This window comes from Ranitomeya variabilis, chromosome 4 (assembly GCF_051348905.1).
Source record: "Ranitomeya variabilis isolate aRanVar5 chromosome 4, aRanVar5.hap1, whole genome shotgun sequence".
In the NCBI taxonomy this organism is placed as follows: domain Eukaryota; kingdom Metazoa; phylum Chordata; class Amphibia; order Anura; family Dendrobatidae; genus Ranitomeya; species Ranitomeya variabilis.
Genome location: NC_135235.1, coordinates 222,423,569 through 222,441,685, shown reverse-complemented (window position 1 = coordinate 222,441,685; position 18,117 = coordinate 222,423,569). Strand labels below are relative to the sequence as shown.

The 18,117-nt window shown below is 41.4% G+C and overlaps 1 protein-coding gene across 1 annotated transcript in view; it reads right to left on the bottom strand.

Annotated features, from left to right (window-relative positions):
- Nucleotides 1-18,117, bottom strand: part of LOC143767798 (sialic acid-binding Ig-like lectin 13) — a 101,050-nt gene that overhangs the window by 64,115 nt on the left and 18,818 nt on the right. Inside the window, exons 2-3 of the mRNA XM_077256318.1 lie at nt 5,730-5,851; nt 4,016-4,360 (exon numbers count right to left, since the gene is read on the bottom strand). Of these exons, the coding sequence (XP_077112433.1) occupies nt 4,016-4,360; nt 5,730-5,793 (409 nt within the window). The 5' untranslated portion in view covers nt 5,794-5,851. The remainder of the gene's footprint in view (nt 1-4,015; nt 4,361-5,729; nt 5,852-18,117) is intronic.

The window sequence follows — 18,117 nt, the reverse complement described above, 5'->3', positions numbered from 1 at the left end:
TACTAACGGCTTTGTGTGCTTATTCCTGAGCAACTCCTCCTAACAGGTATAAGAAACACTAATTTTCTAAAGTGTGGACTAGACTTTAATATGAGCTAATGTGGCCTACACAAATGTAAAGTGGTGTAACTGGTGTGTTTGGTGAACTTTATTATTTATTTATTTTTTGGGGGCTGAACTGACAACGGATAGAGCTGCAGTCACACGGAGACCGTGCAGACAGATGTAAACGGCGCTGCAAGGCCCAAAAACCCTCCTCTACGTTATCCTATGTAGTGTTTTTCCACAAGTTAGCTGGAGACGGGTGGAAAGACACTAATAGGAATTTTTTGAAAAAATGTGCAGCAGCCTGCACTACTTAAAACAAAATGAAAATTGATTTGGCGGTATGACGCAGTGAACAACCCTGAGCTGGAGACAACCAGGCTACGGCTGCTCACAGACTACAGGGCGAGCTGCAGTCACACGGAGACCGTGCAGACAGCCGTAAACGGCGCTGCAAGGCCCAAAAACCCTCCTCTACGTTATCCTATGTAGTGTTTTTCCACAAATTAGCTGGAGACGGGTGGAAAGACACTAATAGGATTTTTTTGAATAAATTAGCAGCAGACTACACTACTTGAAAAAAAAAAAAAAAAAGAACAGTATGAGGCAATGAACCACCCTCCCTGAACTGAATACAACCAGCTATGGATGGCCTATGTGGCTGCACTCAGACTAGAGAGTGGGCTGCACTCACACACACACACACACAGACCTTGCAGATCGCTGTGAAAACAGCGCTACAAGGCAAAAGCAAGGTGATTAGTAGGTGAACACAGCGGTTGCTAAATTAGCCTTTGGAAAGCACAAAGAAGCAAATCGCTATCTCTAAACTGTCCCTCAGTCAGCAAACAGCGTCCTGTCACTAACTGAATTCACAGCAGAGTGATCGCAAAATGGCGCCAGCGACTTTTAAACTGCATCATGACATCATTTCAGCAGCCAATCACAGCCTTGCCAGTAGTTTCATGCCCTCCATGCTAAACAGGATGTGCCCACACTTGGAATCATTCTCATTGGCTGAATTTCTGCATTTTGAATCTTGGAACTTCCGATTCCGGTATCCGATACGCGGCAAGTATCGGAATCCCGGTATCGGAATTCCGATACCGCAAGTATCGGCCGATACCCGATACTTGCGGTATCGGAATGCTCAACACTACTCACAAGGAAACGTGCTGAAAGTTTATTACCTGACCATCCTCAATATCCTTACTGGTACAGTATCCCGAAGATCCATAAAAATATAAAAGAACCTCCAGGGCGCCCTATAATCTCAGGGATTAATTCGGTCACTGAAGGGCTATCCCAATATATTGATTGGATATTAAAACCGTTATTACAAACTATCCCCTCGTATATTAAGGATTCAGGAGATTTGGTAGCAGCCCTAAGGGAGATTGATTGGCAGCCCACATTCGCATTAACATCTATCGATGTAGTAAACTTATACACCAGAATCCCTAAGGATAGAGGTATACAGGCTATCCGAAATATTTTGCAAAAAAGGGCTTTAGACCAAGATTTAATTTCTTTTATTTTAGAAAGGCTGGAGTTTATTTTATCTAATAATTCTTTCAAATTTATGGACAGTTGGTATAACCAGCTAATTGGAGCATCAATGGGTACGCCCACTTCTTGTACATACGCAAATCTTTTTCTGGCTATGTTTGAGGATACTTATGTTAATAATCCATTCTTAAAGCATATTAGATTTTTTGCAAGGTTCGTGGATGATATTATGATAATCTGGGATGGCACTGAAATGGTGTTTAATGAGTTTGATGAATATTTAAATACCTCAAATATTGAGAACATGAAGTTTACATCTTGCTATGGATCTGAGAGCCTAGAATATTTGGATGTAAAAATAGAAGTTGTAGAGGGTTGTTTAAGAACAAAAGTTTTTAGAAAATTAACCGCAACAAATAATGTTCTGCATTTTGATAGTGCTCATCCGCTACATACAAAAAAGGGTCTCCCCTACAGTCAGATGGTCAGGTTTCGTAAACTGAATAATGATAATTTAATTTTTGATGAACAAATTAATGAGCTAAAAACACGCTTCACAAAGAGAGGTTATCCGCAAAAAATTTTGAATGAAGCTGAAAGTCGGATTAAAAAACTGTTTCAAATAGACTTTCTAAAAAGAAAATCCCATTATGAATCAAGAGAAAACCCGGAAAGTTTTTCTTTTTGTTTCAAGCACAGTAACTTGGATAGTGTAATTTACGCTTCTATAAGAAAAAACGGGCACGTCTTACAAACAGATAAAGAACTAGCCCAAATATATTCTAGTACACCAAAATTTGCATATAGGCGTACACATAATTTATCTGATCTGCTAGTACATAATAGAATATCTGTACCGAGGAATACCTGGTTAACCAGTAATATGCCGGCCGGCAATTACAGGTGCGGTAATTGTAGGTTTTGCCACCTCCATTTATTAAAAAACCCTATTCAAATTGGTTCGATTTCACATAATGTGAATGATTTTGTCTCTTGTAGAAGTAAATTCGTGGTATACGTTGTGTTTTGCCCCTGCCGATATTTTTATATCGGTAAAACAATCAGGTCGTTAAATACGAGATTTAAAGAGCACTATAACTCGATTACAACAGGCAAAGGATGTCTAAGATTAATTCAGCATATGAAAGAAAAGCATAATGCTAATCCTGATCTCCTTAATTTTGCCGGTATAGAGATTATAAAACATCCAGTGCAGGGAGGTGATCGAAATAAAATATTACTACGAAAAGAAGCCGTATGGATACTGAACACAAATGCTCAAGGGCCAATTGGCTTAAATGATAGGCTTGATATGTCAGTTTTCTTGTAATATATGTCTCTGATAATGGATTTTTCTTGTAATATATGTCTCTGATAATGGATTTTTGTAAAGTAAAGAATATTGCATATTACTGTAACCTTTATAGTTGTATATCTGTATATAGATTACTTATTTATTTAATTTTACTAATTTTGACACTTTTTTAACATCTGTATGTTATTTGTCTATGCGTCTAAAATCCTTTAAAAAGGAAATGACGTACCGTAATCTGCTACCAGGACCCGTCGAAGCACTATACGTGCGAAACGGCCGTCGTCCTCACTCCAACACTGCACCCTCCTTATGCACCTGCAGTCCTCATGGATTTAAATACTTGTCTTCAATAAATTCACGTCTTACAGCATTTTTCTGGGTGAGTGCCGCATTCTATTTCTTTCTCATTATGGATCGCATTGCTGTTATTTCATGCTGAGCACCGTATGCCCACAGCTGTAGTCATACCTGCTTTATCAATGATCCTCCAGTCAGCCCTATGGCAGCAGAATCCGTATGGTTTTAGTGCCGTCTTTTTTGCTTTCTATATTTTTTTCACAACAATGGAAATGAACAACTGACTAGTGATGAGTGAACGTGCTTGCATAAGGTATTATCCGCCATGCTCAGGTGCTATCCGAGAGTCTTCGAAGCGCTCGAAAAATATGTTTGAGTCTCCGAGCCTGCATGTTCACAGCCATGCCATGGAACAGCCATGAGACATGCAGACATGGTGACTTGAACATATTTTTTGAGCACGCCGAAAACTCTGGGTTAGCACCCGAGCATGAATAACACCTAATCCGAGCACATTCACTAATCACTAATCATGACCCAAAATGAGAGTAATGTTCTTCTGCCGCTTTCTCTGCTCAACCTTCAACTTTGTAATGTTCTCCATGATATCTACATTATATTACGCTGGTGGTAAATGAGTTTTACAAATCTGGTTCATCACATTTTACGTAAAGGGATTTCACCAGGATACAATGTTTCGAATGTGTCTATTAATTGGCCGTTATCATTGGTTTTCCATGGGGCTGCCGGTAAACCTAATTATAGGTGACTTCACAATACACATAAGAGACAGATCAATGAACAATTCACCTATGAATCATCATTTAACAACCGGATTCTGTAATTTACCTGTTACAGTCAGTCTCGACTGATAACGTATATAACTGTACTTATCATCTCTTTGTTCTAATCTGAAATAATAACTGTTTTCATCACTTTTCAAAACATCGTTAATTAAAAAGGAACAGTCTCTGTCGGATATTTTTCCAGTAAAGAACATTCGTCCTGATGGGTTGTCAGTAGAGGCCACAGTCCCTGCCAGACTTTCATTTATTCTCCAGAATCCTATGGTTGATGCGCCATTTATTATATTACTCTTTGTGGTAAATGTACATGGGATGTAAACACAGAGTCCAACTTGTGCTGTCACTCGACTCAGCATGGTTATGGTATAATCTGAATTACAGCCAATATCTGTAGTGAAAAAAAAAAATATGATCAGCTATGTAGAATATAAAGGTAAGGGGGTAATTATTAGGGTCCTGGGGGCAAAATCTAATACCCCACATCACATTGTCCTCCATAGTTGCCAACAGTTTTGAATTTACCAAAAAAGTCCAGAATTTTTGGAAACAAGTAAAGCAAATTCTCGCATTCATGGTTCTTAAAGGGATGGGATTTACTAAACCCGGAACAAAAGGTGGCAATTAATCTTCAGTTGTGGGCACTACCACAGAGGTCCTGGGAAAAACATCAAGGTATCTATCTATATATATCATATTATATTTTTTTACTAACTCATGTGAATTGTAATTCCAAGTCCCTCAAAATAATATGAGTAGGGATGAGCGAACCTGAACAATAAAGTTGGTGTCCGGTGCCAAACCCTGAATACAGACTTCTTAAAGCCAATCAACCAGATTTATGGGTGTGGGCACTTCCGGCCCTATCACAGCCATGCCAAGCAATGGCATGGCTGTGATTAGCCAGCGCACCACGTAATTAAATAAATTATGTAAAAAAATTAGCCAAGAGACCTCGTATTTGGATTACGACAGCACCGGAAGAAGATGTCGGCGAAACGCGCGTTGGGGTGAGGGGACGCCAGGAGCACTCTCTCCACAGGTAACTACTTTGATATATGGCATCTACCTCGCCTTTGTATGAATGGACATAACTTCCCTAGACTATTAGGGGTTTGGGTCAGCTAAAAGTAGCCTACACGGTCAGCTCTGGTCTCACCATATTAAGGAGCATTGCACTTTGATTGTGATTTCATTCTTGTCCATATTACTCCAGCAATTTTATATTCAGGCTGCCTAAATCTTATTAATCCTATGGTGTTGTTATCTTATTTTTATTATATTCATGTACATTGATTAATATTATGGCTGCGTACCTACTATAGGCTATCGCTACATTTGTACCCACCTGATATATTTCTCCTCCATGTGCTGCTATTATTATTTATTTTATGCCCCCATTTTTTCACATATTGCTTGGCGTCCCCTATAACGGCATTCCTGATTTTTTATGTTTTGTCTTATAAATATTGTTTAATAACATTATTTGTTTTATTCATACTCCGTGGGATCGCTTCCTTGTCCTGTATGTACTTATATAGGATTAGTTGTTGCATTATGTATGAAGTGCCCCTTTAATATTTGGACACCTGTTGATCTAGCCATTGATAGGTGCACAATTCTCCATACTTAAGGTTTATTTTACATATATTGATATTGTAAGGGATTTGAGCAGAAAGCACATAGCGGCATGTCACAAGGCGTTACAGCGGAATTATAAATGGAGCAATATATAATATCTTAGCTGATGTAATACTTACAAGAAAACATCTGTAATAGCAGGAAGGTGAAAACCCAACAATGCACATGGCTGACCAACATCATCCTGACATCCAGTCTTGATCAGTTGTGATTCACTGCGGCTCCATCAAGCACAAGGTCACTGCAACAAAATATAGAAATGCCACTCATTATACAATAAGTATATTATTTTTATTTAACAGTAATAAATGTGAAAAAGAGGGTCAGGGAGTATTTATTTCAACTAAAGGATTTTATTCATGCTGTGTGTTTATTTCAAAACTTACTATTGGATTAGTAATGAGGGCATCTTATAGACACCTCTCGATTACTAACCATTGGGCTTGATGTGTCAGTATTCTGGGTTTTCTAAGTCACCTTGTGAATGATTTTGCCCTTTGTTAAGATGGAGTTTGCTGTTTTTGTCTGCCCTACTTCCTGTTTGTTTGTTTAAAACCCGGGTCAGGTGTCAGCCTCTTTGCTGGAGTATTCTGATTCTGTTCTCCTTCAGCTCAGCTGCTGGTTCTGAGTGTGTCTCTACCTCTGGCTCTGGACATTTCCTGCATATGTAAGCTACACTCTCTAGGTTATCATTAGTCTGCTGACTTGGAACTTAACCCTCGGTTCTCTCCTTCTGGTAAGAACTGTGTTTTTGGATCTTTGTTTCGGGACTTGTTTTGGGACTGTGTGTTGCTACTTAATCCTTCATTTACTCCCCCCGGTGGGAGCTGTTGGAAACAACACCAGTATAAAACTTTAATGTGAACCTGTTTCTGAACTTACCCGTGTTTATGCCACATCTGGGATCAACTTGTGAACTAGTTTCTGGACTTACCCGTGTTCATGCCACACCTGGGATGAACTTGTGGACTTGTTCTGGACTTCCCTGTGTTTACTTTGCAGTGCCCCAGAGTCCTGGTCGTTGCAGTAACGTTGCTCTGCCGCTAAGGGGAGTGATGGTACGTCTGATTGCACTAAAAGAGTTCACCTGACCAGGTATCACAGTCACACATTACCCTTCACACTCTGGCCACCAGGGGGAGCAAAGGGTTCTATGTATTAGGCCACTCCTCACACTCTGGTAAAACTGGGGGTTGGATAAGAAGTTAGGGAGAAGCTGACTGGGTTTTGCCCAGGTAACATCCAGTGAGAGGAGAGCGTTACTTGGGAAGATTCAGGGGGATCCCTCTCAGGGGTGGGATCCTGACAGTGGCCTAGCAAAAGGACAGATCATTATGGAGCCGTGCCTGCACCTAATTGCGGCGGCATCTTAAGAAAGGACATGAAGCGAGGTATATTGTGGAGAAGTGAGAAACGAGATCACAGCACAAAGGCAATAGAACCAGAAGCAGTCGTGCCCCAAGATCGGCAACATCCTTCTGAGGCACGTAGCCGGCGGCCGGAACGCCGAGGAAGTAATAGACTCTACACATTACTTTGAACTACGGCAGGGCAGTTAACTTTAGGTTGGCTGTCTCACCTTTTACACCTAATGAAGACAACGGAGGCAATTGTGGGAGAGGGGCGTCTCTAGGGTCCCTATAAAATAACTCCAGGCTTACCCCATCATATGGGTGCGTCTTATCCATATCATCTGGGGGACGGAGTGAAAGAACAGAAACATACATGACAGTTGTGAGGACTATCCCGTGGTGCTCAGCAGGGAAGTACTACAACACCCAGGCACTAGTAGGTAGGCTACTGATTTCCACCTGCAAAGGGAACTCTGGATGTGCCTTCGGACCGGCCGGTCTCAGCCAGCCCTGTTAGCAGTGCTCTGGATTGCGGATGCCAAAGCCTTCAGTAAAGAGGTAAAGAGACTGCAACCCTGTGTCCTTGTCATTTACTGCAACCTACACCACCACCTACTCCTTTTATTGGGCGCCCCTTAGCAGGGCCACGGACCTGGTCGGGCCACCGTGACATTCCCAGAACCGAGAGACCCGGGACCGAGTACCCCGCTGCCCTGCGTTTGGGGGCCGCTCCAACTTCATACCTGGATTTGACTCTTTCTGTGCCGACAGTGTTTGGATCTGCATCACGTGACCTGTCACACTCACCTTGCTGAGGACTCTGCCTTAAGAACTCTGCCGATTTGCTGTATATGTTTCAAGGACTCGTTTCATTCCAGGACACTGTGGGTTATCAGTATATTGTTTTGGGTGTTATTGCTGTTGTACAAATACACTATTTGCACTAAAGAAACCCGTCTCTGTCTGTTCATTGCCCAATGCTTTTAGAATCCTTGAGTTCCTACAATAGTATTACAGGATGTCACCTGACAATACAAAGCTGACATCAACCACGACGCTGTTATCTGACTTGCCACCTACACAGGGTAAGTGGGAAGAGTGAGGCTATGGGCCAGATTTGGTGCAACGAGGACGTGGCTTGATTTAATAGGGGAACCTGCATCATTTTTTTTTTTTCTGGCGTCCCCCGTAAACTAACCAATAAAGGCTAAGAAACCAACTGTGAGCTTTTATTAATAGCATGGGAACCTTTTGGGATATTTTTCCCTTTTCCCGGATTATTAACATCAGTCCCCAGTTGTTTGCTTTCCCTATGCTGGTTATGAAAATTATGCAGGAGACAGCACCTTTTTTAATTTAATTCTTAATTTTACACATGATGTACACAGTGGGTGCTGAATACAAGTCCCATCATTGTCGCCAGTTCGCACTGATCTCAGGGAGACCAGGTGACAATAATAAGAGCTGCCTTCAGCACCGGGCACCTGTGGTCAACGCGAACTGCACCACTTGTTCACAGGCGCTGGTACATGTTATCCATGTACACGTGTGCCGCACACATTTTGTCCGTGCTACTCCAAAAAAAGGACATGTCTGCGGGCCCTGCAATTGAAGACAATTAGTGTGCATTTTTCCATATTTGCGGTCCTTAAAAAACAGACTGCATATGGACACAAAAAAATGATGTGTGAAGGTGGCCTTAGATTGCTGTCAGATGTAGATTTGCTCATGAGGTCTGTGTGTGCTTTGTGCTCCTAGTCTTGTATTCTGATCTTTGCTGCTCGACCTTGGATTTGCCTTTTACCATCCTTTTGCCTAGCCCGTTTGCATGATCTGCTACCTTGTGGTACCCTCCTGGCTTTTGACCTTGGACCTCTCTGACTATCCAACCTCGCAGCTTCTCCATGAGTAGTGACTAGCATCACACTGGTAACTTGCCAAATAAAAACACTTTGAAAACTTACTTGATACATGATATGTTGAAACAGACAATTGCTGGGGAGTTTCAGTGGCCGGACCGGTCTAAACAGGTTGCACAAATAGGCTGCACAGCTTTAATATTTAAAGGAGCTGGCTTCAACCGATTTAAAGGGCTCCTGAACTAGAGATTTCCTTTAGGCTAAAGTAATTCCTGCCCAGTGTTATGTAAATTCTAACCAAACAATACATCCCCCAAAAATATTAGTGGTTTCGGAACTTGGGTGCATGTTCTAATGAGATTAAATTAAGTAAAAATGGGAAGCAAAAACAACAAAAATACATATTAAAGCAGGTGACACATAAAATGCTTCAAAAACATATGTCTTAAAAAAGCAATACTTGGGTTTTCAATGTAACATGGAGCATAATAATAATAATAATAATTTTTATTTATATAGCGCCAACATATTCCGCAGCACTTTACAATTAAGCGGGGACATGTACAAACAATAAATTCAATACAGGTTAAGACAATTTAAACAGTGACATTAGGAGTGAGGTCCCTGCTCGCAAGCTTACAATCTACAAGGAAATGGGGGGACACAATAGATGAAAAGTGCTTGTTATTTCAGGTCTGGCAATTATAATACATAGGGATTTTCATACAAAGCTGCATGATCCGGTCATCAGCCCGTGTGTTTAAGTGCAATAGTCAAGTATCAAGTGCAGTTATCGTGTGCATGGAGGGTGTGGAGACAGATGAATAGTAGGGTGCAGATTCAGAGTAATATTTGGATGGAGGGAACAGGGCAAAGTTAGTTTACTGAGTAGTTGGTGTGGTAGGCTTGTTTGAATAGATGGGTTTTTAAAGCTCGCTTGAATAGGTCGGGGCTAGGTATCAGTCTGATCGTCTGGGGAAGTGCATTCCAGAGAGCTGGCGCAGCACAAGAGAAGTCTTGGAAATGGAGGTGTGAGGTTCGGATTATGGGCGATGCTAGTCTTAGGTTGTTTGTAGAACGGAGGGCACGTGTAGGGCGATAGACAGAGATGAGAGCGGAGATATAAGGCGGTGCAGAACTGTGGAGAGCTTTGTGGGTGAGAGAGATGAGTTTATACTGGACCCTGTAGCGAATGGGTAGCCAGTGTAATGACTGGCACAAGATGGAGGCATCGGTGAAGCGGCTGGACAGAAATATGACTCTGGCTGCAGCATTCAAGATGGATTGGAGAGGAGAAAGTTTGGTAAGAGAGAGACCGATTAGAAGAGAATTGCAGTAGTCCAGACGAGAATGAATAATAGTGACAGTAAGAGTCTTAGCAGTTTCAACGGTGAGAAAAGGTCGGATTCTGGAGATGTTTTTAAGATGCAGGTGACAAGAGCGAGTGAGTGATCGGATGTAGGGAGTAAAGGAAAGTTCGGAGTCGAATATGACCCCAAGACAGCGGGCATGCTGCTTGGGAGTTATGGTTGAACCCTCCAGGGTAATTTCAATGTTGGGTAGAGTGAGGTTAGTAGAAGGGAGAAATACAAGAAGTTCCGTTTTGGAGAGATTTAGTTTCAGGTAGAGGGAGGACATGATGTTAGGGACAGCAGACAGACAATCCTTGGTATTTTGAATTAGGGTTGGGGTGATGACAGGGGAAGAAGTGTATAATTGGGTATCATCAGCATAGAGATGGTACTGGAACCCAAATCTGCTGACTGTTTGTCCAATAGGGGCCGTGTAAAGAGAGAAGAGGAGGGGGCCTAGGACTGAGCCTTGCGGAACCCCGATAGTAAGGGGACGAGGAGAGGAAGAGGAGCCGGCAAAAGATACAGTGAAGGAGCGGTCAGATAGGTAGGAGGAGAACCAGGAGAGGGCTGTGTCCTTAAGGCCTATGGAGCGGAGCATAGTGAGAAGGAGCTGGTGATCCACAGTGTCGAATGCAGCAGATAGATCCAGGAGAATCAGCAGAGAGCAATGACCTTTGGATTTAGCTGTTATTAGATCATTAGAGCCTTTAGTGAGGGCAGTTTCAGTGGAGTGTAAAGAGCGGAAACCAGATTGTAAAGGGTCGAGAAGAGAGTTATCCGAGAGATAGCGGATTAGACGGGAGTGGACCAAGCGTTCCAGGAGTTTAGAGATGAAGGAAAGGTTAGAGACAGGTCTATAGTTAGCAATGCAGTTCTGGTCCAGGGATGGCTTTTTAAGTAAAGGGGTTATGATGGCATGTTTAAATGAGGAGGGAACGATACCTGAAGAAAGAGAGAGGTTAAATATTTTAGTCAGGTGAGTGGTAACCACTGGTGAGAGAGACTGCAGGAGAGGTGAAGGAATGGGGTCACTGTTGCAGGTTGTAGGCTGAGCAGAAGCGAGGAGCTTGGAGACTTCTTCTTCTGAAACAGGCTCGAAGATGTCTAGTGAGCTTGAGGTGCGGCAGGGAAGGGGATCCAGGCACTGAGGAGATTGTGCTGAGATATCCTGATGGATGAAGTTGATTTTTTCTAAGAAATAAGTGGCCAGATCCTCTCCGCTGAGGTTGGTGATGGGGGCCTGCACTTTAGGTTTCAGGAGGGAGTTTAAGGTTTCAAAAAGTCGTTTTGGGTTGTTGAATAGTGAGGTGATGAGGGTGGTGAAGTAGGATTGTTTGGCCAGATAAAGGGCAGAGTTGTAGGTTTTGAGCATAAACTTATAGTGGATGAAGTCTTCTGCTAAGAGAGATTTTCTCCACTGCCGCTCTGCACACCTTGAGCAACACTGCAGGAAGCGTGTTTGCATAGTGTGCCAGGGCTGCCGTTGTCTGTGTCGTGTCTTTCTGCGTGTAGAAGGTGCTGCTTCATCTAGGGCATTCTTCAGTGTATTATTGAAGTGTGACAATGCTAAGTCTGGACAGGAGAGGGAGGAGATGGGGGCTAGAGATGTGTGGAGATTGTCCATAAGCTGCTGGGTATTAATGGTACGTGTATTCCAATAAGTGTGGTAAGTGGGGGTGTCCCGGGTGAGGAGACAATTCTTGACAGAGAAGGAAAGAAGGTTGTGGTCTGAGAGCGGGAGAGGGGAGTTCGTAAAGTCGTGCAGCAAGCTGGGACGGGAGAAGACCAGGTCCAGAGTATTCCCATCCTCATGTGTAGGAGAATTAGTAAACTGTGAGAGGCCGAATGAAGAAGTTAGAGAAAGAAGTTGAGCGGCAGATTGGGAGAGGGGATCATTGATGGGGATGTTAAAGTCTCCCATGATGAGGGCGGGGATGTCACAGGATAGAAAGTGAGTGAGCCAGGTGGCAAAGTGGTCTAGAAACTGGCGGGAGGAGCCTGGAGGGCGATAAATAACCGCCACTCGCAAGGAGAAGGGCTTAAAGAGTCTAACGGCGTGGACTTCAAAGGAAGGAAATGTGAGTGAGGGAACCGGGGGGATGACCTGGAAATCACATTGTGATGAGAGGAGCAAACCAACACCTCCACCCTGTCTGACCTCAGGTCTGGTGGTATGTGAAAATTTCAGCCCACCAAACGAGAGAGCGGCAGCGGCGGTGGTGTCTGAGTCCTGGATCCAGGTTTCTGTAATAGCCAGAAGGTTAAGGGAATTAGAGAGGAAAAGATCGTGAATGTAAGTTAGTTTGTTGCACACAGACCGTGCATTCCAGAGAGCACAGTGGAAAGCGATAGGAGAAGGCATGCACTGAATGTTAATCAGATTAGCAGGGTTTCTATATGCAGCCGGAGAGGAGTAATGTATGCTGGTGGAGGGTGGCCAGGGTTCGGGGAGATGTCACCTGCAACTAGTAGAAGGACAAAAAACAGAAAGAGCAGGTGGTGGGATGATTTGTATGAACGTTTTGAGTGCTGCATGGTGGTAGTGGCTGGTTTGGAGTGGGTAAGAAATGTCAGTAGGGCCTCAGAGTTATACATGGGAGAGGGGAGAAGGGAAGGGTGGATATAGAGAGAGTGGCCAGAATGTGTTAAAGGGCGGGCAAGTTGTGAGAAAGCAGAAGTAAAAACAAATAAGAAGCAGATAGATATGGTTAATGCAAAATGTAGTATGACTGACCAAAAAGCATGATTGTTTATAGAACTTATGCACCTTACCTGTCTCCTGCCCAACTGCCATTTTCTAACTGCCAAGCACTTTAAACTGTTGCACACGCGAACCCGCACGCGTCCTATCCCAGACATACTAAATATATATGAATGGAGTGACTGCTAGCATCAGGAACCAAATGGCCACAATCAGCAATCAACCAATTAGCATAAGGCCAGAGCAGGCATTACTATGCATGGTAAACAACCAATGCTGAGGAAGGCCATAAAGCAGTTGGACAAAAGAAGAAAAAAAAAAGATAGCTTTGAACACTTTAAATCAGAAAAAAAAAAAAAAAACAGAAAAAAGAAAACAACACAGGAGTGATGGATAAAATACCATTCGCAAAGTCTTGCTAAATATGATTCAGTTCACACTTGCAGTCAGCACACAAATAGATGGATGGATAAAATACCATTCGCAAAGTCTTGCTAAATATGATTCAGTTCACACTTGCAGTCAGCACACAAATGGATGGATGGATAAAATACCATTCGCAAAGTCTTGCTAAGGCCGGTTTCACACGTCAGTGGCTCCGGTACGTGAGGTGTCAGTTTCCTCACGTACCGGAGACACTGACTCACGTAGACACATAGAAATCACTGCATCTGTTCAGATGTCAGTGATTTTTTGCGGACCGTGTCTCCGTGTGCCAAACACGGAGACATGTCAGTGTTCGTGGGAGCGCACGTATTACACGGACCCATTAAAGTCAATGGGTCCGTGTAAAATACGTGTGCCGTGCAGGAGACAGCACTACAGTAAGCGCTGTCCCCCCCACTGGTGCTGAATCCGCGATTCATATCTTCCCTGCAGCAGCGTTTGTGCAGAGAAAATATGAATAATAGTGTTTAAAAGAAAGATCTATCTGTCCGCCGCCCTCCCACCCCCTGTGCGCCCCCCCGCTGTTCTGAAAATACTCACCCGCTTCCCTCGTTGGCTGTCGCTGCTTCCTGTCCTGGCCGCTCCTTCTACTGTATGTGGTCACGTGGGGCCACTCATTTACAGTAATGAATATGCGGCTCCACCTCCCATAGGGGTGGAGCCGCGTATTCATGACTGTAATCGGCGGCCCCACGTGACCGCATACAGTAGAAGGAGCGGCCAGCACAGGAAGCAGCGACAGCCAACGAGGGAAGCGGGTGAGTATTTTCAGAACAGCGGGGGGGCGCAAAGGGGGTGGGAGGGCGGCGGACAGATAGATCTTTCTTTTAAACACTATTATTCATATTTTCTCTGCAGCAAACGCTGCTGCAGGGAACATATGAATCGCGGCTTCAGCACGATGCAGGGGACAGCGCTAAACTTTAGCGCTGTCTCCTGCACGCTCCGTGTGGTACCCACTCGGCACACAGGTGGCACATGTGTGCCGCACGTATGGCCTACGTGAGCTCACGGGCACACGGACACGGATAACTCCGGTACCGATTTTTTCCGGTACCGGAATTATCTGGACGTGTGGGACAGCCCTAAATATGATTCAGTTCACACTTGCAGTCAGCACACAAATGGATGGATGGATAAAATTCCATTCGCAAAGTCTTGCTAAATATGATTCAGTTCACACTTGCAGTCAGCACACAAATGGATGGATGGATAAAATACCATTTGCAAAGTCAGTGCAGTTATTTCAAAAGATACTAAGCACGGTACACATAATACTAATAATCCCAGATCTTGTTACCCGTATTTCTTCTGAATCTTGTTATCTATAAAGGTCCTTATATTGTTGGGATTTACTGTTGTGCTTCCTCCTTGTGCTCTCAATAAAACTGTCAAAAGTTTTCTCATGCTCTGATTACTTTATGAGCTGATAGTATGTGCAGACAAACAAAACCAGAAGTTCCCAGTCTGAGTGTATGCTCAATGTATAAGTTTGCATGTGAGTATTTTCACTTGTGGCCCTTCCTCCTACTAACACAGCAGATCAACAGTAGTTACTGTTTATTATTGTACACAGAGGCAGTATTTTAGTAGTTATATTCTTGTACATAGGGGCAGTATTATAGTAGTTATATTCTTATACATAGGAACAGTGTTATAGTAGTTATATTCTTGTACATTGGGGCAGTATTATAGTAGTTATATTCTTGTACATAGGAGCAGAATTATAGTAGTTATATTCTTGTACATACGGTGCAGTATTATAGTAGTTGTATTCTTATACATAGGAGCAGTATTATAGTAGTTATATTCTTGTACACACGGGCAGTATTATAGTAGTTATTTTCTTGTACATAGAGGCAGTATTATAGTAGTTATATTCTTGTACATAGGAGCAGTATTATAGTAGTTATATTCTTGTACATAGGGGCAGTATTATAGTAGTTATATTCTTATACATAGAAGCAGTATTATACTAGTTATATTCTTGTACACAGGGGCAGTATTATAGTAGTTACATTCTTGTACATAGGGGCAGTATTATAGTAGTTATATTCTTGTACATAGGGGCAGTATTATAGTAGTTATATTCTTGTACATAGGGGCAGTATTATAGTAGTTATATTCTTATACATAGGAGCAGTATTATAGTAGTTATATTCTTGTACATAGGAGCAGTATTATAGTAGTTATATTCTTGTACATAGGAGCAGAATTATAGTAGTTATATTCTTGTACATACGGTGCAGTATTATAGTAGTTATATTCTTATACATAGGAGCAGTATTATAGTAGGTATATTCTTGTACATAGGGGCAGTATTATAGTAGTTATTTTCTTGTACATAGGGGGCAGTATTATAGTAGTTATATTCTTATACATAGGAGCAGTATTATAGTAGGTATATTCTTGTACATAGGAGCAGAATTATAGTAGTTATATTCTTGTACATACGGTGCAGTATTATAGTAGTTATATTCTTATACATAGGAGCAGTATTATAGTAGGTATATTCTTGTACATAGGGGCAGTATTATAGTAGTTATTTTCTTGTACATAGGAGCAGTATTATAGTAGTTATATTCTTGTACATAGGAGCAGTATTATAGTAGTTATATTCTTGTACACACGGGCAGTATTATAGTAGTTATTTTCTTGTACATAGAGGCAGTATTATAGTAGTTATATTCTTGTACATAGGAGCAGTATTATAGTAGTTATATTCTTGTACATAGGGGCAGTATTATAGTAGTTATATTCTTATACATAGAAGCAGTATTATACTAGTTATATTCTTGTACACAGGGGCAGTATTATAGTAGTTACATTCTTGTACATAGGGGCAGTATTATAGTAGTTATATTCTTGTACATAGGGGCAGTATTATAGTAGTTATATTCTTGTACATAGGGGCAGTATTATAGTAGTTATATTCTTATACATAGGAGCAGTATTATAGTAGTTATATTCTTGTACATAGGAGCAGTATTATAGTAGTTATATTCTTGTACATAGGAGCAGAATTATAGTAGTTATATTCTTGTACATACGGTGCAGTATTATAGTAGTTATATTCTTATACATAGGAGCAGTATTATAGTAGGTATATTCTTGTACATAGGGGCAGTATTATAGTAGTTATTTTCTTGTACATAGGGGGCAGTATTATAGTAGTTATATTCTTGTATATAGGGGCAGTATTATAGTAGTTATATTCTTGTACATAGGAGCAGTATTATAGCAGGTATATTCTTGTACATAGGAGCAGTATTATAGTAGTTATATTCTTGTACATACGGAGCAGTATTATAGTAGTTATATTCTTGTACATACGGTGCAGTATTATAGTAGTTATATTCTTATACATAGGAGCAGTATTATAGTAGGTATATTCTTGTACATGGGGGCAGTATTATAGTACTTATATTCTTGTACATAGGGGGCAGTATTATAGTAGTTATATTCTTGTACATAGGAGCAATATTATAGTAGTTATATTCTTGTACATAGGGGCAGTATTATAGTAGTTATATTCTTGTACATAGGAGCTAGGAGCAGCATTATAGTAGTTGTATTCTTGTACATTGGGGGCAGTATTATAGTAGTTATATTCCTGTACATAGGGGCAGTATTATAGTAGTTATATTCTTGTACATAGGAGCAGTATTATAATAGTTATGTTCTTGTACATTGGGGCAGTATTATAGTAGTTATATTCTTGTACATAGGTGCAGTATTATAGTAGTTATATTCTTGTACATAGGGGGCAGTATTATAGTAGTTATTTTCTTGTACATAGGAGCAGTATTATAGTAGTTATATTCTTGTACATAGGGGCAGTATTATAGTAATTATATTCTTGTACATAGTGGGCAGTATTATAGAAGTTGTATTTTTGTACATATGAGAAAATAGAACCTATAATTGTCACACCTTCCCTCTCTTTATGCTTTTGCTAGTACAAGATCATTAAGAAATGCTGTACTTTGTTTTTTTCACATTAAGGGAAGAAATTCCCCTCTTCTGCTTTCCGGTGATCATGATTGCTAAAATGTGACTGTCATAGGCAGAGGAAATTCAAAAGCCACTTTTTTAAAGTCACTTCTTCCAGTTTGTGGCTGGTAACTTTCAATAACCAATATCTATAGAACTCTCCCACTGAATAAAGAACGACCCCTTAATGGCATCAATAGGTAACTAAGATTTTTCTGCATCACTTTTCAGCAAACAACATCATATCCTCTAAGTATGGGTTTTCTTGGGATTTACTTTAGAATGCATACATGACTAATGTAATTTTGGCAATCCCTATGCTGACACAAGTTTGATTTCTGTTCCTTCCTCTTAATGTCAATGTTTAAGATTCTAATTATCGTGGCCGCTATTCTTAGAAGGTTTATCTTCTAGTTCCTCTTTTTTTGGAAGCCTGCTTTTCTTACTATTTGGGGGAATAAAAGCTGTGATATTGTAATTTCCCTTTCTTGGTAACTGAGATGTGATGTCTGTATCCGCCATAGTGGTTCCACGGGGCGATTTTGTAAACTTTTAAATATAAATGTGTAAATGTTTATATGACCACCATTGTTTTCCAGATAAAACCTTGCTGCGCTATCTTGTCCCACAGCTATTTTTTCATGGCACTATGGATGGCACTGTCAGGGGGACAGTGTGGCTGGAATTGTTGGAGGGCACTGTATAGTATCATAGCAGATGGTATTATTAGAAAAGGCACTAAGATGGGAATTGATTGAGGTACGGTGAATGGCAGAACACTTGGCATTAGGCAATGAAGC